The following is a 23329-nucleotide window of genomic DNA, read 5'->3' as shown; positions in this document are numbered from 1 at the left end:
AGGAACATTATAATTTTTTTTAACTAATCTAAACAGTGCACTGTTAACAGCCAATTCACAGACGATTCCCAGTATCAATTTCAGAAGTTTACTGTCCCAAATTTAAAATACTACTGGCAGACCACACAGGGAAAGAGGAGAGTTTCAATAAGGTAAGAAGATGTAAAGCAGCGCAGAACATTACAGTTGGGAAATTCAAACAGTAATGATATTTCATTATTCGATGAAGCTACTGTTACAAAAACAGGTTCAAATACTGAGATCAGAACTTTGTTAGATGATGAGGCAATCATTCTGATCTTCTGCACTTACCTGTATATTCACAGATATCTAATGAGGCTTTGTATTTCCTAAACAAATAAAAGGCATATAGCACAGTGATGACTTAGGAGTATGGTGGGAAGAGGTAACAGTTAAGGATATTCTGCCATTTTATTATCAGAAAAAAGAGGGATGGGTGCTCCATGGTGGCATGAATATAGGGACCATGAGCCCTCAGTCCACATTTACACATCAATAAACAGGTGTACAGTCTGTTCAGCAGAGACAAGCGATCTTTTCAGTCAGGTAACTGATTTGTGTGTCACAGGTTTCTGTGTGTATCAGGAGCTAGAAGAAATTTAATGGTCAGCTAGATCCTTCTTAAATGCTAGCTCCCCAGGCACTTCCACCTTATATAGAAGAAAGAGAAACATCTCAGCAACTAAGGAGAGAAATTCCTTCCTTCTCTCCACCTTGGTCACCTTACAAAGCAACAGCTTCTACAACTGGTGGGGTCCATCTGCTGTTGCCTAAACGAGGATCACCTTTCCTACATTCAGATGTTAGCTGTATTTAATGTTAAGTATTTGGCCATATTTGAAGTTGCTGAACACTAACCACAACCGCAGGGTTTGCAGGAAGCAACGGTATTTCTGATCACATTGGTACATCTGGAAAAAAATAAGTTTCAGATACATCAGTCTCTTGCTGGGTCCAAAAAGATGGACCATCTTTTGAGCTGAAAATATAATTTTGACCAGCCCACCTAATAATCTTTCTGTGCATAATATCAGCCCTCTCAGTTTTGATTTGACCCCTGCTTGTTCTCATGAATCCATCTTTGAACTCTTTTAAAAAATTCAGATTATGTAATGTAGCCACCAGAATCATCCCAGCCAAAAACATTAACTTTGGTTATTTGAATCCAAAACAGACATAATAGAAAAAACAGGGTTTTATGAAAGGTTTTCTAGATAATTTTATTTCCGTAATATCTGTTCTTTCTAGGATATTAGTTTAATCATTCGTTTTTCTCTCTAGTCTGTAATTAATTTTAACTCTATACTGAAATACTTTAAAGGGGTCAGTAGATTACATATTAAGGTTAGCACTGTTCTACTCAGGTTCTCTCTGTAAGTTTTAGGTGATTATACTAAAACCCGTGGTTTATCCCAGCTTAAATACGACTGGTTTACTGGAGGTCAGACTCTTCTGGCCATGTTGTCTTCAATAATTTCTTTTAACCACTTCAGCTCTTTATTGAATACAGTGTAAGAGGGAAGACTTGGGGGATGAGGTGGCCAAGAAGAAGGAACATCCAAGAGGACACAGACGAACAGGCAGAAAGCTTCAAAGTAGGGTGAAAAGTTAAAGAGGCAACGACAATTGGAGGAGAAGATTTCAGAGAGAGACAATAGGGAGAAAGTAGGACAAATATCAAGAATTAAGAGGAAACAAGTGTGCTGGAAAAGCAACAAAATTGGGTTGCTGTCTTGTCTCATATGAAAGGAATAGAGAATGGAATTCTGGAACAGAGATGATTGCACAGACAAATAAAACTTCCTTTCCTCAGTTTGGATGTTTTTCTTTGGGTTTGGGTGGGTTGTTTTTTTTTTTTTTTTCAGAAAAGAAAGAAGGCATTTGGGGATTCAGGTTTATCTCTTAAGAAAAATGCTTTTTGGCAAGCTTTACATCTCTTCAGGCAAAATCGGCATAAGATATTAACAAGCCTACACACACGTGGCACTATGACAAACCACCTAACAAATGAGCTTACAAGGGCTCTCAGTGCACAGTGGTAAACAGTGGCAGATTGAATGTGAGACACTACAGCTCTAAATGGAAACAAAACACGTCCAGCAGCTTTTGAAATAATCATGCGGTATTGCAATCTTTTATTTGCCAGTCTTTCACTCTTTTTATTTTTTGGTCCTCCCTGTTTTAAGGGAACTAGACCTATTCTGAAGTTTAACATTCAACCACTAGAAGAACATTTTTCTTCCCTGAGCAGCAGTGGCAAGACTATTGCTACCCTTATAGGCATTTGCTGCTTGCTGAATATGATAGAACTGAGAGGTTTAAGATCTACACTGAATGTCATGCTTGCATAAGTCAGGCTATAGTACGAAGATTTTTATAAGATTATAATGGCTGTCTTTCAAATTAAATCAAAGCAGAGGTGACTCCTCAGTTTCTAAATTTACATATGTTTACTTATCTCCCATAAGAAATAGTACTATATATAGGGATTTAAGCATTTTGTTTGAAAGAGATTATGCCTTGTGCAAGCACAAGTAACTTTTTTTTTTAAGCATTTATTGTATCTGCTATACTTAGTCACCCCAAAGAGTTTAGAAGACAAAAACTTAAAAGATGCTGTACACTACATTAATCTTGAATGCTGCTCTCTTGCTGTTTGAATCATAAGTTCTTTGCACTTGTTTAATATAATACTGTGTGACATTTAAATTTGAAAAAGGAATTACTGGGCAGCTAAAGTTAGTCATCCAGAAAGCTATCGGACATAAAGAAGGAAAAAAGATTAAGAAAGTACATACCTTTCAGCTATTCAGTAAGATAAACTGCTAAGAAATAGTAGTTACGGTTAAAATATATGCTTGGCAGGTTATATACTTAAAGAGAACAGAAAAATAAAACCAAGAATAGACCTAAGGAGGAAAAGGTGATTTCTCAGCCCATAAACGTTGAAGTAGCTACATTTAAGACATAGATATAGCCAAAAAGCAGAGTTCTTAGTCACCTATGAGCAGCTCTAAAATAAAACCCTAAAACGCACATTGCTCTCAAACAAATTGAAGGCAGTAACCAAGTGAAAAGATAGCACAATATGCAAGATGAGTTTTGAGAAAACAGCCATCTTACAAAGCAATATAATGGGTTGTACACCAGGAAGCTCTTCTTGCCATAATTTAGCACTTCCAAAGAAGCGGCTTTTAAAAGCAATTGTTAAAGCAGTTAAATCCCAAATCTGATCTTTCTGGGGCTAAACCAGAAAGACAGTAATTTTATGCTGATGGTGGTTTAGAACTAGCTCTGTGATCACCATTTAACGCATTTTCATCCACTTAGTGTCTACACAGTTGCTTCTGTGCGATGTGCAATGTAACACTGGGATGCTAAATGCAGCATTATTATATATTAATTTATTATTTCTTTATAAATCAGCTTATAATGGAAATAAAGCCTGTAAGCAACACTGCCTCAAAACTTGCCATTATATAGTCTCAAAATTGGCAGGTAATCAGTTAAATAATCAGAAGTTGAGAACAAAATGAAAAGTGAAAGCAACCTAATAAGGATGTTGACAACCTGTGTGCCGCTGACTGTGTAAATGATGTTCTACCTTTTAAAAAGCAGAGAAAATAAAAAAGGAAAACCTTCCAAAGTAAAGTTTTAAAAAATCTCCATGCTCTACACTGAAAACAAGCTATTGTTTCATGCATCAAATGAAGGATTAAATCCAGTCAGTTTACTGAAGAAAGCAGTAACTATGGATATTAATAGTCAAAGAAAAGAAGGTAATTAAGCAGAACACAGTGAGCTGACCCATGACCATCAGAGTGACAGAAAGAAGTGGCTAAGAAAGAAAGAGGAAATTTTATGAGGAGTACAAAGGACGTGCTGTACAGGCCAGGTTCCCTCCAGCTGCACTAGCGCTTCCAGGGAGATGGGTGAAGGTGCCCAACGACAGGATGAGGGGCAACAGGCACAGACTGAAGCAAAGAAGGTTCCATCTGAATATGAGGAGAAACTTCTTTACTTTGAGGGTGCCAGAGCACTGGAACAGGCTGCCCGGAGAGATTGTGGAGTCTCCTTCTCCGGAGACATTCAAAACCCGCCAGGACACATTACTGTGTGATCTGCTCTCGGTGAACCTGCTTTAGCAGGTGGGTCGGACTAGATGATCTCCAGAGGTCCCTTCCAACCCCAACCATTCTGTGCAACAGGTGCAGGTGCCCAGGCTGTGGCAGCGGGGGCTGCAGGGAGTCTCTGTGAGGAGAGGTCAGGGCTGCCCTGTGCCATACACAGCCGGTTCCAGCGGCTCCAGCCACCCACCGCAGGGCACAGCTGAGCCTTGAAGCCAAGGTGGTGGTGCCTTGGGGACAGCATGTGTAAGAAAGGGCAAAAATATGACACAAGAGGAAAAAATAATAATCTTCCCCAAATTTAGTCTGTTTTGCCTGTGACGGTAATTGGTGAACTCTCTGTTTTTATGCAATCCCATGAACTTTTCCATCTTATTTTCTCCCCCTGCCCTGTTGAGGCATCTAGCAGCCAGCCAAGGTCACCCCATCACAGCAGCTTCTCTAAGACCTTCAAAATGAAGAAATGCAGCTGACTGGCGTAAATCTTGTCTTTGTGAAACAAAGCGCATTAACAGTTTTACAAATTTCTGGAAGCCCATCTATGACCTTTGGAGTCTTAAGTCTCTTCCCACAGCCTTCAACGGGGAAAAATAATATCTGGATGCATTTCAGGTGCACCTCAGATGGATTTAACCACCTCCTTAATCGAATTTAACTCAGTCATGAACTTCCACATCAAGGGATTTGTTTAATAAGTTTCTTTTCATGTAATTACAGTCACCGAAGTATTCATTTCTATTTATTGAGTCTCACAAAAACAGCCCCAGATCTGTCAAGCTTTCAGCTCTCTTCCCAGTGGATACTTTGGGAATTCAGGCAGGAGTCCGGAGAGAACTGTACCTGACAGTTTGCAACAGATGCTGAGACTCCACAAAGCTTTTCCTACGGTAACTTTTGACAGTGTGCATCTCTGGCATTACAGAAGGAGCAGTTTCTGAGAAACAAAGAATATACTAGCCTGCCTGAATCTTCTGCAGCTTGAAGCATTAAGCTTGCCCCGTAGTTTTGCCTCGGCAGAAACAGCCTGCATGGCTTACGGCACATCTCTTTTATATCCCAAACCTGTCAGTCAGCTTTTTTTTTTACAAAAACAAGTAGTTTCTCCTAAATCAACCAGACCACCTTGACTTTTCCCCAATCACCATCTTAGCCTCAGGAAGTCTGAAACATTTTAGCCCAGACTAAGTTAAGTAAACTCTTCCCTTAGCTGACTACTGATCTTTATGAATACTCATAGTCAGTCAAACTAAGCCATTTTCATTACTTCAAGATTATGTGTAGCAAATTTTCAACAAGAGTTTCTGACTGTCTAATTGCATGGCCAGCGAGTTAAAAAAAAATATTTTGATCTTCACAGGTCTATGAATTATTCTTGAGAAATGGAAAAAGAATTGTCCAACACTAATAATTTCTATCCTAAATAAAATATTGAAAATTGAATTGTGTGTTAGTAAAATTTTCAGTAACATACAACATTTTCTTACCAGTGTTTGTCTTTAATGGGGGGGGGAATGAACTCTCTATAGAGGAATATATTCACAACTTTCCACGCATCCCAGACTGCATAAGACCATAGATACCCTCTTTGAAGAAGGTCAATTTATGTAGGAGACAAAAGGCTAAAAAAAATTATCTGCTGTTGTATGAATTTTCAGGTTGCCAGTAGAAGAGAAAAGGCGTAGGTTTGCAAATAAGATTCAGATGGAGTGTGTAGAGTTTCAGTTGAGATAAGACTAAATATAGGTTTCTAAATGTGTCTACAGGCCACCACTGCTGTCTGATTTCCTACTGTAACTAATGAAAATCTATAGTAGGATTCAACTACCTCAACAATGACATTCAGTTCTACCTGAAATGCCTTAACATTTCCAAAATGCAAGTGTGGAGCTGTCAGGTATGACATGGGAATTACCTGAGAGCCACCTTCATCTGTGGTAGCTGCTGGAAGCTGCAGTAAAACTGCAGTACCCGATGTGACACCAGATGACATGGGGCTCTGCTTCCCTATGGCTGATAGAGATTCAGAACAGATTTAGGTCAGTTCAGAGGAAGCTGAACCCCTCTGTGACACACCAGTCCCCTCCAGCGCACACACAGCTCACATAAAATGTGGGGGTTCTCACCTGGAACTATTTCCTACTCATTCTGACAGGTAAATGTATTGACATAATCTTGGACACCTCACCAGCCCCCTCTTTAATGGTCTATAGAAGTGACCAAGTGGGCAGCTCCCCTAATGTGAACAACAGGCTCTACTAAACACTCGCTGACTGATCAGCAAAACGTATACTTAGGTATACACAGCAAAGGGTATAACCTGCAACACAGGATATCCACAGATATGCAAGAGTAAGGTTATATCATTGCTGAAAGCAAAGGTGTAAAAAACTAGAATAATAGGAAAAGCAGGTGGATGAAGTCTTCTTCCATTTAATACCCTAATCCACCGTGTTGCTTCTCCTGCTACACAGGTAGGAAGTTGTCTCTGGGGTCTCTTTAACCCACCCACAAAGACTGTCAGACCAGTCCCTGAGAACAGGCTAAGCAAGCACGTTTCTCTACAGCTAAAAGAACTGATCCAAATAATCCTACAGGGCAAAGATGTCAGGCTGGCCAAGGTCTTGAGATCAGGTTGCTAGATGGACCTTCAACTGCCATACCTCCATTTGTAGAAGCTATTGGGCCAGAGATAAAAAGTTACAGAGAGAAAAATTAACTTTGCCAATGCACGCATAGGCAAGTAACAGGATACATGAGTTTTGATCATTTACCACATTGCAGAGATGCAAGTTACACTAACATGAGTAACATCCCCACGACATACAAATATTTCCTTCAGTCATGACAGCACAACCATTATGTGCATGCTCATCTTTAGAGAGTCCCAGCAACATCTGTTCATCTCTACAATTAATCAGTATTTCTCAGTAATACTCAACTTTTTACAACGTAATATCCCGAATCATTTTCACAAAACTCACCAATACAAATGTTTTGTTATGGGAGTCTGCTTTTTATGGGCAAGTTAATTACAAATCTAATAAACTGTTGAGAAAACAACATTTAATTCCAAATTTTCTGTAAACCTGTTGCATGTAAGTTAGTTAACAGGTGTTTTAGCTGGAATACTGAAGTTGCACAGTAAGTGATTAAACTTCAGCCTAAATAATTTGCAGCTTTTTGGTAATCTCAATCTGATTTAAAAAATTATTAGGTTTTATTGGATCCTTAAGGAAATGTAGATTACATTTTGTGCAGATTTTCACTTACTGTCTTACCAATCATTAAATAACCAGTGACAGACATTTTACACCATGTTACAGTCACAGTTTTGGGGAGGGGGTTAGTTTATCTCCTAGGAAGGCTGAGTTGCAAATGAGTCCCTATATTAATGGAATCCGAAGATACTCCATAAAATATTACAGAAACTTTGTCTATAGATTTGCTTGCTTGACATACACTATTCTGTCCTCAAACCCACATATTGTATGTAATAAAATCACGTATATCAGGTATGTTTATGACAAAATATCCTAAACCCTCACTAATTGCAGCACTGGAGATATATAGATGGAAGTATCCATCTGTTAAGTAAAATCACAAAATGCTACAGAATGCAAAAGATATAAAAGCATAGATGGAAGTGCCTTTTATCTAGGACATCGTATTGCTAAAAATACACTGAATTTTAATCCTGGATGAGGATTAAGGTTACTTATTATAAAAAGAGAAATAAAGAATGAGAGAGAGCACAGATTACATCTAGTCCTCAGAATTACTTTGTTCTCTGGAAATTATTTCTGCTATTTGTTGGTTTCTCATGACGCGTAATAGGTCATAAATCTTAACAAATCTCTTTGCAGCAAGATCTCTTTTTAGCTAAAATCTCGCTGGTTCTGGGGTAACAAAATAGCCCCAGAATTCAGTTTGCTACATTTAGTACTATTTAGCATCTCCACATTATTTTGTGACTATTAAAACTGAAGAACTGTGCCTCAGCAGTGTACATAACTATGGAAATTTTAAATTAATATTAGGAGTCATATTTAGTCCGAAACCTCCACACATCACGTTAAATATCCCATCACATGAATGGATCTTACATGAACGAGTGCCTTCATGATTTAAACTGAGAGACACAAATTCCCAGGAGAAACAAACTGATGAAGAGAAGACCCTGCTGGGGTAAGGGACACACTCTGGGCTGTGGACTCAGCCTGTGTTTAAATGCGGGTGCTGCCACATCCCCAGGAGTTGGCAGGGTCCTGGTGGTGTTTGTGACCACCAGGAACAGCGGTAGCCACAGGCTGAACAAGGGGATTCAGTTGGTTCTGTTGCCACAACCCAAAGTCTTTTAGGGAAGGATGATGCGTGATTATCAGACAGCTTCATTGGATCCTTCTACAGGACTGTTCACAGATACCACAGCTGGGCACAGTGGGAACTAAGGGACAGGCTAGATTGTCTCATAGCAGTAAAACCCAGATATATCTAGAAAACATGCCACTGCTGGAAAAACTGAAAGTGCATTGCTCAAATGATAAACATTTGCATCCAGTGTTGCCATGAGCCAAATAGCTCTGACTGAGCTCTTAGTTTGGATATGAGCAGGCAGCTCTGCTGGTGGGCCATGTCCCCTCAGGCATCCCACTGAGGTACATGCTCCTTCAAGCCCTGAGCCTCAAGAAAGGCTGGGCCCTTCCCTAGAGGTCTCCTGCACATTTCTTATTCAACTGAGGGAATAAAAAAAAGTACCAAGTGTCTCCAGTCTGTAGGGATAAGCTTTCATTAGAATACTGACCAGAAGAGACATCAAGATTCACATCTGCTGTGTGAAGCAGATGAAAGTTTAGTTGGTTTGAAATGTTTGCCTGCTTGGTATGTCTGTGTAAAGCAATCCCTTCCCTTCAGGCAGGGCTTCCACAAAACCCCTTCAGCAGAGTCCCTCACTGGAGTCCTTCACCTCTTGCTGTGGTTTGGCTGTACCTCCTCGCTTTCTCATTATGCCAAGGTGTCCCTGGGGAATCCTGCCAGCTCCACGCTGTGCTCCAGACAGGCTCTACCTGGGTGCACTCAGTCTTCAATTTACACTGCCAGTTTATTTTTTTTGGACCCCAACTGAAGCTGGGGACAGCAGAACACAAAAATGACCTCTCTCGGTTTGCCAATAGATGGCACGTCACGTATGTGGCACTCCATTCAGAAATATGTATGTGTGAATTTTTGATACGTGTACATGAAGCATTCAAGAAATATCTCAAAATTATTAATATCTAGGATTCTGACTGCTAGATGCCTCCTTGACTAATAGCCTACCTCTGACATGAACAAATGCTGGTTAAGTATATTAACCATCTGACACAAGTATACACATCACATGTCTGTGAACAGTAATGATGGCACTGCTACTTAATTCCTATTTTCAAAGCATTGCACAAAATGAATTAATTTCCAGTGATCAGACTCACTGTGCAGACCAATCTATACAGATATCCTATCAGTCACTAGCCAACCCTACTCCCAAAAACATCTGGAAGAAAAGTATTTACTGTATGAGCATTAAATATTTACTGTAAGTTTAAGCCTCAGTATTTACTAAGAGTGTTAATAATGAATCAGCAACAATATTTTTCTTCTAAAAGGTTCCTGTTACAGGAGAAATGCATCATTAAAGAAATGGTCCATTTAAAATTGAGATTTTAATCGTATGTATCACTATTATTACAGCTATCTACAGATCTTTTTGATGGCACAATCTCAAGAAAAAGGGTGATAAAATACTGTTAATATATTTCCAGTCCATCATAATTAATAACTAAAGGCAATAAGATGTAGAAATTTAATTTGATTTCATGCATTTGAACATATCATTTTAGCATTTTTTTAATTGGCTGATTATTTCCTCCTAATTATATAAAATTATACACATATTCTGATCAAGAATGATCAGAATTGTGTCTGACTTGAACTTTTCATGTTGTTTCCTTTTACCATGCACCAAATATGCATACATTATCATATTAAATATATAAGGTCATACTTGTGCATTTTCAAAACTGCAGTACACTGAATAGACAGGGATCAGAATCTACTAGAAAGTCACAGTTTATAGGACCATGTTGATTATATTAATGATGAACACATCAAAGAGAAAACAGGCCCTTATGACTTCTTATTGTTGAGTTGCACCACTACGTATTTTCTCTGTTTATTATCCTCTTTCTTCTTAGGGTGCAAGGCATACAAGAAATCTCAGATTTCAATTGTTAGAACGTATTTCCTTTACTCTTCTTTTCAATATGTACCTGCAGCTGAAATTCGTTAGCTAAAAAGTATGTTCCTTTACACAAGAGCCTCATCCCAATTCTTTACTTACAGAGATATAGAGCATAGATTAATACATTTTTGACAGAAAAGCAAAAAAAAATATTTCTACATTTTTGCATTTTCTGAAAACAGAATTATTTCTCAAACCCCTAATACCACCTTTCTCTAGAACTTTCAGATTTTCATGTATCAGCTAATGCAGGATCCCAGTCAATCCTACTTATTACTCAATAACATACCAAAGGGGAAAAAAAAGGGCGACACCTGCTGACACATAAGCAATTAGAGGTTTAAAACAATCAAAAAGCTTCAAATCTTATTTTATTCCTAGGAAGAGGAATAAAAAAAATCTTAAGGGAAAGCATTCAAACCCAGAAGTGTATACTGTCGCATGACACTTTTTTAGTTTAATACTTAACAATACTTTTTTGTTACCATTATTACTATGAAATAACACAGTTGGGGAAAATAGCATCAGCCTGGGAAAATGTGTTCTCTTGTTCAACTCAAAACACCTTATAAAACAGACATTGAAAAATAAAGAAAAAATTGAAAGTCTTCTCCCAAGAAACACAGAAAATATTATCATTGTAGAACAAGTTCCTATATAGCACAATCATAAGACAACTACCATGCAGTGCAGCGGAGCAGCCACTGTGATCGGGTATCTGTAGCATTTCAGTTTAATACAATAAAAAAAGTCAATAGCTTGGTTTGTGTCACTTTTTTTTTTTTAACTGACCAAACTTTTCTTATGTATTCTCCATACATGATTTTATTTAAAATAACAATGAAAAAAATCACATGGCCTTCACTCACTGGAAAAAAATATAGTTCTTTCCCATTATTTTAAAGCATCCATTTAAGGAGATCTAGCTTGTAAGGTGTGAAATGTCAGAACTAAATATGCTAGTATCTTCTACTGCGAAAGCACACCTTTAAAAGTAAAACAGACACACTTACTAGAAAAATGCAATAAATACATTTCCAGCAGTCTATCTAAATACTAACTCAATGTGTACTTTTGGACAAAAAGAAAACCAGAAAAACCATTTTGACATTTTCCATTTTAACTTTTTAGTGAGACTGATCCAAGTCAAGTAGTAAGATGTTCCTCTTTCTTTCAGTCCTTACAGCACTGTATTCCCATCTGAAAAAGCAAGCTTTAATCACCATGGAGGTCAGGACACCTCAGACAGTATCTGAGCCAGCAGGATATACAGCGTCACTGGGAGAACCACCCACAGGCCCTCCCGTTCCCGCTCTTTGACCTTATACCATCAGCTTAATTGGACCAGACAGAATATGAGGTTGTTAGTGTTAAAATGATAGAAATACAACCTTGAGGGAAACAAACAAAAAGCTTAAAGTCAATCTGGTAACTAGTGAGTCACAGAATTATTCCCTAGCAGAATTTAAGGAGTTTTTGTGTAAGCTTATATTGTGTGTAGTTGCATTGAGGAAACGAGTAATAAAAATGGCACAAAAGATCCTTTGCTCACCACACAAGTCAAAAGACACATGGATATGTCAAGCTGTGAGGAGCAAGTTCCTCTTGGTGGCCCTGCTTGAGCGGGGCAGCTGGATCAGATGACCTCCAGGGGTACCCTCCAACCTCAGCCATTCTGAGATTCTGTGTCTGCTATGGCATACCGTATCTTTTTTGTCAAGACAAACGGGCATATAGATAATTAGTCCTCGATTTAAATACCTTGAATGATTTACAGATTTCAAAGGTCAAAAAGGTAGTTCATAAAAGCTTTATTCTGCCCCATACTTCCTGTATTAGACTATATAGTAGGATGCATGTATCTTCACTTACAAAAAATCTATACGATATATGCTTATGCATACATAGACCATATACATATCTTCAGTACATGAGGTTAGTTAAGAGAAGGTGGAATAAAGCTCTTTTTGAAAAGCCTTATTGACCTTTGAGATCTTATCAATATTTAATTTTTTTTAACACAAGTTCTTACAGTGGAAGCAACTGTTACTCTCAAAGGTATTGCTGACATTTTAACTAAAAACAATTTCTAAATAATTCCTGTATTCTTTATCTTCAATCAGTCAAATTGAAACAAAGGTACTGAAAATACAAGACTAAAACTAGGATAACACGTCCAGTGGTAACGCTCCAGGGAATTAACAGTTTGTTTTGTTTTGTTTAAATTTAGGCTCCATTATACTACATGGAATTTCCAATATTGATTATGTGGGTCCTCCACAGAACACAATTACCCGGATTTCACGCTAACAGCAAAAGCAGCCATGAAGGATTCAGGAGCCCATTATCACAGGTTAAGAAAGAAGGCTGCAGTAGCAATATTTTTTCTTGGTCATCAACCGTAGAATTGCATGACAAACACTTTAAGGTTTGGCGAACAGGTGAACTAAACCTGGACAAACCAAGTAGCATAAGCAAGGGGTTACTGACTTAATGCTGCTCTAAAATTACAGAGGAAAAGAAAAAAACATCTGTCTAGTGACTCTGCTGCAGTCCAGCCATTAAATGAAGAAGGTCTGATCAGGTTAACTTCAGAGCACAAGCATCAGCCACCGGCTTTTGTTCAAGTACAAAAAGCAACCGACCATTTTTGCCAGCTGGACACTGAAAAACAGGTGCAAAAGTCACACACGTTGCTTCAGTAAAGTTGGTGAAGAGGAAGCTAATTTTAAGGATTTAATTAAAAAATTTTAACACTGGGATTTGTTTGCAGTGAACTAACTTCCCAGAAAGCAAAGGAAAGCACTCTACATCTTGCTTGAGATAGAATTTCTCAGTTTCTTGCTGGAGTTTTGTGGGTTTTTTTCATTTTTTTCTTTTATCTGCTGGAAGCAGCAGTTCTAGGGAGTGATTACTGAAAAGCTGCTTCCCTGATGCATACAAACCCCAAATCTTTTAGGAAACACATTACACTGAATGCTACAGAGAGAGAATTTATCTGCTATCACTTTGCAATTTGCTATGTAATTTTACCTCCTTTTGATGATTTTTTTTATTTTTTTGCTTCTACAGCTGTATTTGTCAGAACTTACATAAATTAGACTTTTAATGGAAAATCTGACACAAGTTCTGTGAAAGACATGTAAAAACACTCCTGAAAATCCAGACATTTTGTTCTGACAATATTAACAACTTCTGTTAAACCCATTAGTACAGAGATGAATTGCACAGCATATGGGCTCAAGTTGTTACAGCTTAAATTAGCAATCCATTACGTATGAAAATTTTAAGCATATTTTAAGGGAACTAAATGACAAGCACCCTGTAAAAACACCTGACATACAATTAGGGAAGTGTTTTCAAGTTGTCATTCTTTCCAAGGAGAATTCACTGACATTACACTAAAACAAAAATAATTTCAGTGAAACCGAGAATGTGGATCTTTAGTATTTCAGCACTGATCATCCACATTACTTTCCGCAATCATATGCTACTAAGTTCAGTTAAATCAATTCTCTTTTCTCTATAATGTATTTTACATTCTGATTTCCTCCCAGTTATCCTTTATGTATGTAAACAGAGAAATGAGTAAGCAAACTGATCTATTCTGCACAACTAACATTGTTGGAAAACATGGGAAAACGGTGATAAAACTGTTTTTCATCATTTGCTTTTCTTTCTTTTTCTTCAAATTCTTTTCACTTCAAATTTGATCAGAAATTGTAATCCTAATGAAATCTGTAGAATTGTTGACTGATTACTGGGGAGACATATATGGCTTAATCTGGAACATGGATTTTCTACTTAATTCTGTCAATGTCATGCAAATTTCACTTAGTTCAATACACCCAGAGCACCTCACAAAATACTTTAATTTCAAATCAAAGAAACTGCATTCGCTTATTCAAGACTACTTTTGTACCCTAAAAAGTATCTCCTTTTCTATAAGGAGAAATAAACAGAGCTGCATAATTTCATATATCAGGTGTTTACAAAGGAAATGCATCTTTTTGCATTACTTAACCAAATATTAGGAAAAAATAATGGAATGGAGAGAAGGAACTCAAGCCCATTACTGTTTTGGCAATTAAAATGATGGTGTGTGGAAAAAAAAGCTAGAAGGATCCAGGCCAAAAGTGTAGACACTCTATAAGAACTTGACAACACCTAGAAAACAGTCACCAAATTAAAAGCAAGGGGTCAATCCTGCCAGCTTTTCTCTAAGCACCTACATTACTTCTTTCTGAAATGCTAGCCAACATAAAACCTTGAACTAATAATATTCAGCTTTCTTTAAAAGTATATAGAAATGCTCAGCGCTCACAGTGAATAGGTTGCCACATTCACATAACATTATTTCTGAATATTAAGGTAACAAGAAGGAAGACACTTGCACTTTTTCTGTACACCATACAACAGCCAATGGTTTTCAAACCCAGCCAATGCTGACATTATTACTAACATTATTAACACAGTGAATATCTCACTGCACAACTACATTTAAGCCTAACTGGAATAACCAAACTAGCTCACAGTCCTCTTATCTGACAGTGCTCCCGTTAAACGTGGTCTGTCTGCAACCATGTGAAAGCAGTGCAGGTTCAGGTGAGAAGTATGAAGAGCTAAACAATACAGAACATGGAAGAACTTAAAATACGTATTTAAGTATGCGTTTTGACATATTAGAATAAAAATCATTAAGAAGTATATGCCTTTTAATGGATGTACCAGTTATTGCCAATTAATTTTGGAAGTGCACTGGAGAAGCCTCATGATAAACCTAGGATGCTTCCTAACTCCCACTACATGAAATTAATGTTTTGGGATGTCCTTTTTTATTTTAAACAAGGAGAAAACATATTAAGTTCTGCTATATATTTTTGAAACAGTCCTTAAAATATATTTGGTGCTTACTTGAAAAGGTCAAGAACAGCTTCAAAGGCTTTGCATGCAATATTACCTGGTCCTAGTAAGGACCTAAAACATTCCTCTACAGCCACAAGTAACTACATCACATAAATCCTTTCTTAAACTAACCAAATTTAGCCTTTAAATTTTTATTGGGTTATTTTTCCCTCCAATAAGTCACATGAAAATATTTCCCAAAGCTTTACTCTACTGATTGCAAAAATATTTTCCCAAGCCAAGAGCATTTACAGGCAAGTTACACCCCTTCGGTCTTACCTACCATCCTCTTATTCTATTCTGTCTCATATTCACTGATTTCTGGATATCAATTATAATTTCTTTAGCTTCTGTCCTTCTACTCTCTTTAGTCTTCTCTGGTGAACTCAATTTATTGGACCATCCTCTGTGTGACTTACTTTGTGCCTGTCAGTTTGAATTTATCAAAGAAGGGTAACGAATGGTACACAACATCCCAGGTGAGGTCTCATTACTCCAACTCTACAGGAAATATCTTGAATCTAGGATCATGCTCGACTTTCCCTGGACTTGGCACTTAGGTAACTCACATTTTCCTATCCTTTCAAGTGATGCGCCCCTAGCTTGTAGAGGCTGGGTGAGTGGGTTTTAATATCAATGGGATTCATTGTGGTAAAAATTCATGTGGAGAGTACAAGCCTCATCTAAACATACTAATGTTTAATTCATCAGATAAAGAAAGGTTTCTCTGTATACATAGATTAGTCAGGAATGTTGAGTCACTGAAAATAATTAACAAATTACTTTTTCTTCTGTGTTGCTTTATCTAAATTATACCACTAGTTCTGCTTATAAAATATGTTACTTCCTAGGTATGTAGTCATATTTTGGATTTAATTTATTATATATATTCCATTAGCTTTCAGAGACAGGCACTGTGAAAGCAATTTTACTTTTTATAGAAAGTTCCCATGTTCCTCATGCAAACACGCCTAAGTGTTGGATACTCTCTCTCTGGCTTTCATAAATTTTCAACTATTAAAGAGATGGATATTGTCACATATGTTATTAGAGCATTTTCTTGGTATATGGGAGCTTGGAGTTCAACACAGCAAAACCCAAACCAATGCAAGCACATATTTAATTGAACTTACAACACTTCCAGCACCTAAGAATGTTGCCATTCCTGGCCCTAGAGAAGACTTTGCTGCAAGCATGTCAGCCTTTTAATACACCCCAGTTGACTCATCCAGGATGCACTGCTTTAGTAACAAATCAATGTCATGCTAAAACTTCTCTCATGCTACCCTAAGTGATTTAGAATAACAGAATGGAAAAGATCTGGAAGTCTTGGATTACTTCAGCACTTGGTTCAGAGTACCACGCAAAAAGAGAGTGGAATGAAACTATAGCAAGTTATATTTCATAGCCATTAGGAAAACAAGCATGCTCTCACAACACAGCTCCCTTAGAAAAAAACTACCACAATACGCAGGTATGATAGAAATAATTTTCTCTGGGTGTTGCGTAGTACTAAAGCACAGGCTACAGGTGTGCTGTGAGGCCAGTGGGGACATCCCACTACTTCATAACGCAAGTGCAGCACCATCATCCTCACATCAAAACTCCACTGGCTTTTAATGGCTTTACACTCCTTTGGGATAAAGATCCAGGGAAGCTGGTGAATTCCCACTACCCAGGTCTCCAAGTTGAAGCCTGGACACCACCTTCTGCAGAGCTCCCAGACACACACTGTCCTGCTCAGGTCCTGCCAGCCCTTCCTCCATGCACAGGAACCCACAGGGAACTGCCCGCATCCATCTCAGCTGAGGCACAAGTATTAGTGACCAATATGCCAGAACTTGATCCTAAGAGTTCTGCACATATTTGAAATGGTAACTACGCATTCACAAAGGGCTCACTCCATCCTGCCCACTATACTTATGTCCAGATTTAAGAGGTGATTTTGAGCCTATGCAAATCATTTCAAATGTGAAATCAGAAAGCTGATTTCACAAGATCTCCCTGAATTTCTGCTGCAGCTAGAAGCAAAACACAGCAACCCATATAAATCAATGTATAATTGCAATTAAAATTTCTAAATTAGATTTCCTGAAGCAGATAGAAGGACCTTGCATGCAAGAAGTCAAATTGTTAACCAAAGGCATTTTTATGAAATAAAGCTTTATTACAGTTTTATACCTTCCTCTACTTTTTAGCTCATTAATAATTCTCAGTTCTTAATTAACTTATTTTATTGTCCTAATTTTGGCAACAGTCTTGGGTTTCCTTGCTGGACTATCTTTGAAGAGTATATTCAGCTAGGGAGTGGGCAGGGCCTGGGTGTTAGAACTCCTGTTCTTCCCCCCCTCCCCTAAGGAAGATTTTTAAATTGCATTTCAGTTATTTACATCAATATGTTTCCCAGTTAACTAACAACATTATAATAATAAATGAAAAAAAGCATGGATTCTAACCACTTTGTCCTCCTTTGGGAAAGCATCCAAGGAAGCAGAATAAAAAGAGAAAAGAAAAAAATAAGATAAAAAGAATAAAAGAGGCAAGTATTAATAGACAGATTTCAAGGAAATGCAATTCCTCTACAGAGATAAAATCATAAAATTTCCAAAGGAAAAAAAAAAAAGCTTTGAATAAAAATATTACATTATTGCATATGTAGAAAACATATTTTCCCACCCTAATCCCCAGAAGCATAAACAATGTAACAAACAAAATGCAAGTTACAAATGAATGGACACGTTTCCACTTCTGTGACTTGAAAGAGTGGGTGAAAAATAATTAGAATTTATTCAATTTTTTTCTGCATAAATACAAGCTGTATCATATACACTCCAATTAACAGGATAACATATCGAAGTAAACTGTATTTTCATAGACTTGCTCTAATGACACCACCTGCAGGTTTTGCAATGTATTGCATCTATTTCTATTAAAATATGAATATATGAATTTTTTTGTCCAATACAACTACATAATTTTTTCAGAATGTGAATTTAATTTAATGGACTCACAAGAACATCAGGGCTATGGAAAAATTCCAAAATAAAGATGAAATGGGCATTTTTTTGAGGTTATGTTTGGGTTTTTTTGGTTTACATGAAATTTAAGAAGACCTATTCAGTTGATATTTAGCTCAAAGCAAAAAGGCCATAAAGTAATTCTGCTGTGAACATGATTATCTGCTATAAAATTTGTGACCATTTTTAACCTAATTTATTTTGCTATGAAGAACATTGATGCACTTCCTCTACCAAAGACGGGCACCTCATCTCATGACAGATAACAAAATTATTCATACAGTAAAAGGATATTTGCAAAATGTTTTATAACACACCATAGCACTAGACGATTAGCCAAAAATAATCACTGGATAATGGTCTTCCAAATATAGATCCTACCACTCACATGCAAGAGAGTGGTCAGTTCCCTGTCAGAGACTGATGGAACAGAGGGGATTCCCAGACACTCTGCAGTTTTGTGGACACACTAGTGCAGCTAAATGCAAGTGGGTCAGAGGGAGGAAGATTTATCTTGCCTGCCTGAAACTAGGATATTTAATCTAGATCAATCTATGGTTTTACTTTCAAATAAATTTAAAATAAGTTGACATAACACTCTTACTGTGGTAAGAAAAGTGGTTGGGTCTTTTTTCTAACCAAAATTGGACTGATTTTATGTAAGAGAAATCTATACATGTATATGAAAAGCTCTATAAAAATAAATCTAAAATGAAATGAGAGTTCAATAAAAATTTATCAATGTGGAGTTGTACCTAAGCAAAACGCTTCATTCTTCCATTCCATGAAAAAAGTATGTTTTTTTCAAGCCATCACTCAGTAGAACTACACACTATATATTCTTTTTTTTAAATTAACTCTGTGAATCCTAAGTATCTCCACAATCATTAAATACATTGTTCTACTTTATACACACCTCATAATGAAGTAATGAATGAGACACTTAGGTAAAATGAAGCATGAAATGCCAAACTTAAGGTGAACAATCTACAGTGTAACAATGTCAAGGAGGCTTTTTCTTAAGAGTACACATCAGAAGACTTACATTGTTTGATCGCAGAGAGACACGACCTCCACATCGAGCACAAAACTTGGTCCGGCAATAAGAGCACAAATGGCCACAACCATCTGCAAACTTTGTTTTATGACAGATTCCACATGTTGGAGCATCATCCTTGTGCTCTCCCTGGTAACGGCGGGCTTCTTCCCCTATCTTTCTTACTTGCTCTTTATAGCTTTCAAATTGTTGATGCAACCTCCTGCATAGATGAGAAAAAAGTTTATATAGCAAGAATAGGAGGAAATACTACTACCGTGTATTTCTTTCTTTCAATTTATAGCTCTACCTAACATTCTTGGCATGTTCACAACAATAAATGTACCTGATATCAAATACACACTGCACATGGAAGGCTGTACAGGAGAATCTAAAGGAAAAAATAACAGACATATGTATTCCCATTAGGCTTGCTTCAAAGCTTGTGAGCAAATCATTTCATTTAAACAAAAATTAATGCAAATACAAAAAGATGGCAAAGAATGCAGAGTCTTAAACAGAAGTATCTACCATGTACAGAATACAAGCAGAAATACATTTGCCTGAGCAAACTTGCATTGCCTTTTAATCAATGTTATTTACACAGATGGTGTAATAAAAAAATATACATATATGAATCAGTCTTCACTTACAGTTTTGAAGATCAAAATTACAAAAACACGTAACTTAAAGATTTCAACAGGCGCTCTACAGTCACACTGGCCCTACAAGAATCTGAGAACAGGTTTCTATGTCAAATAGATATATTAACAATCTGCAGCACCCTCTCTTGTCAAGTATGAGAGACTATGTAAGGTTTGCTGTCACTCATTACAGACATTTCTTCCAGCTTAGCTGTAGGAGTATATAGGAGTATTGGCAGATATACAGACTGATGTTCAAAGAAGTAGCACTTCTCCTCCAGCTGCCCAAAAAAACTAACAGCCTGACACTATGACAACCAACTGGCTAAACCTCCTGCTACCCAAAAGAGCCACCTTCTCATCATGAACTCAGGGAGGTGCACAAAGCCCTGTAGCCTTCACTTCCCCTTCTATCAGTAAGGAATAATAACAATTAGATATTTAATTATAACATCTTTCATATAATTATGACATTATCTCTGAGGAAAAAGATGTTCTGTTGGTTTCTGAGATTTTGTTGTCAAGGATGAAGTTTCAGAGGGGAACCAGCTACAGGTCCAGGCACTTCACAAAAGGGCAATCCAGCTCCTCTCCTGCTCCCAGCTGCAAGCTGTCACTGCTCCTTAGGCACTGATTGTGACATTCACCTGATCCCTCTCAGTGGCCCTGAACCTATGGCCCTGAACTAACAGAAAATTAATTCTACGCCCCCCAAAAAAAGGATTTGTCTTTTTTTTTTTCCCCAAGTCACTCCACTCTGAGCAGGGCACTGGAGACCTGGGAGGAAGGTAGGACCCGAGGAAAAGGGCCATCAGGACCACCCTTTTTGCAGCAATGAGCAACAAGCTTGGCTGTCAGGTGAAAGCCCACCCTGAAGTTTAATTAGAAGGATCATAATTCAGCTCTTTTAACTATCTTGTTTTTCGTCAAATCACACAAGAAAGCAACATTTCTGTAGGTGCACAAGGACAGCACTGCAACTCTTGACCTTTATTTCCATGAGCTTAAGCAAAGCCCTCAGGCAGCCCCCGTGGCAGTGCAGTGCAGCACACTGAACAACTCGTCCTTTCACCATTTATGTGGAACATACAGTCTTTTCACCCACATTTTCAGGTGTTGCTTTGAATCTACAAGTCCACGGATTACATTTAAAAAAAAAATCATGAACAGATAAATAATCACTAATAGAAACAGGGAATCTTGAGTTTAATATATGATAACATTGAGCATTGAGACTCTCATCATTTAACCAATGTACTTCCAGTGTACTTCAATTCTGTGTTTCTGCAGGATTTCTTGTGTGTGTGGTGAACTTGTTTTTACTTTTAAGGTGTAAGTAAACAGTGTTAACTGCATAAAATACTCTTTTGGTGAAGTAGGTATTTTTACTTTAAGATGATATTCAAGCCTGGAAAATGATAATTGAACTTAACTAAGGTAAAACACACATATTCTATTTGGACTGGAATATCACTGCTCATAACTACATAAACCGACCAACTTCCACTCTAAAAACAGTGATTTCATATGGGCACATCCTAGTGAGGATGCAGCAACAGCAAAAGTTAAGCCAAATAATCTCTTCTCCCTCACTACAAACATGATGCATTACCATTAATACTTTATGCTAATGAAAATCTTGGCAGAAGTAGCAAAGAGATTCTTTTGTTTTATTTTTTTACTAACCTGCTTAAAGAACCTTTGCAGTATTAAGATGAGAAAAGTGGGGCAAAAGAATTAGGCAAAGTACTGGAGAAACATAATACTTTGGGCCATATTATTGGATTACACATATGATTTAATTTATCTTACACAGCTGCTCACTTATAATGCATAGAAACAACCAAAGACATTCAAGAATTTGTATAATAGCCAGCTTAAAGAACACAATTAAATAATGGAGAGGTCTGGAGGTATATCTCTTATTGCATCCAATGTTCTGTTAAAATATGGAACCATGGAAACTAAATTCAGTTCTCTTCCACTACAGGAAGACTGAAAGCTCTGGCTCTTTAGTAACACAGAAAGGGACAATAACAGCAAGCACTGTGACTCTTCCTGTTCTTTTCCAATTCAAGAGTCTAAATCTGAATTTTTTCCATCTCATATGAACCTTACAGATTGTATTAATACAATGATGTTTTTCCGTTCTGTGTGCACGAAGAGGTAGATGAACATACTGGCAACTAAGCAAAACCTAAGTGAGAGGAGATCCCATTTATTTATAAATAAGGTGGTCTTATTTATAGATTTCTTATTTTCTGCATCAGTGTAAGACCAGCCTTTTTACCGTCAGGGGTTCAAAACCCAGTTCTCATCTTACACGTCATACTCTGCCTTACTGGAGAAATCCCAACATTTTATCTACAGTGGGAATAAAACTGGACAAAATGGTTGCAGAATTCATAGAGCAGAAAGGATCTTTCCCAGCCCATGATAGTTCAGGTTCAATTACTCCTTTTGCAAGGTTTGAACCATCTTTCCCCTCTTCTGGACGAATGACAGGATTCCTATATCTCTGGCTATTCTATAATGGCGACAGCAAATCCCTCTCAACAGTTTTGCCTTATATATTACAGAAGTATTATATGCCTTACACAGAAGTATATGAAGTATTATCTGAAGCAAGAACAAAAATATAGATGAACACTTTTCAAGTTTGCTCCTTAACTTCCAGGCTCTAGAGAACATTTTCATCAGATGCAAGGAAAATGTACGTCTATTAATTAGTCCTGAATGTAAACAGGCACCTAAAGGTTAGGTTAGAGACTTCATAACAGCATGTAACATAAAGGCTTGGAGATCTCCAACAGAAAACAACCAGGCTACTACGTAAAAGAAATATGTGCATATATCCACACCACTTTTCATCACGGACCCCAAAATTGAGCTAGTTCTACTACTGAGGACATGGCATAGCCAAAAAGGGGAGGTGTCCTCTCCCATCCAGCCTCCAAAGACAAAGGTGGGAAAAAAAACCAAAACAAAATATTAGAAAAAAAAAAATAGAGGAAAACATTCCAGGGCTTAACACTGGACATATATGTCAGAATGAAGAAGTTTCATAGAAGCTTTCCTTCAAAAGCAAGAAAAAGAGGCGGCAGAAGATGGCCAGAAGGGGCAACGCACTGCAACTGTGTTCTTACAGCCTTCGCGTACATTGGGACACAAGCATGAAATCTAATTCATTCAGATTTTATGCTACCTATTAATAAATAATTGCTAAAATCAACTTCCTTATGTGCTCTGGAACAACATAGTAACAAATACAGCAAAATTCAGTACTTAGTTTTAAAATGTTG

The 23329-nt window shown here is 37.4% G+C and overlaps 1 protein-coding gene across 4 annotated transcripts in view; it reads right to left on the bottom strand.

The window, feature by feature from the left end:
* The window catches only part of RIMS1 (regulating synaptic membrane exocytosis 1), a gene marked incomplete at both ends in the record, with an annotated part of 309929 nt that overhangs the window by 179248 nt on the left and 107352 nt on the right, over positions 1 to 23329 (bottom strand). For all 4 annotated transcript variants that reach the window (XM_080342600.1, XM_080342602.1, XM_080342603.1 and 1 more), the window contains one exon: positions 19393 to 19606. In XM_080342600.1, the coding sequence (XP_080198726.1) occupies positions 19393 to 19606 (214 nt within the window). The remainder of the gene's footprint in view (positions 1 to 19392; positions 19607 to 23329) is intronic.

This window comes from Nesoenas mayeri (genome assembly GCF_963082525.1).
Source record: "Nesoenas mayeri genome assembly, chromosome: 3".
Classification (NCBI taxonomy): Eukaryota; Metazoa; Chordata; class Aves; order Columbiformes; family Columbidae; genus Nesoenas; species Nesoenas mayeri.
This window is presented reverse-complemented; position numbering and strand designations above follow the sequence as displayed.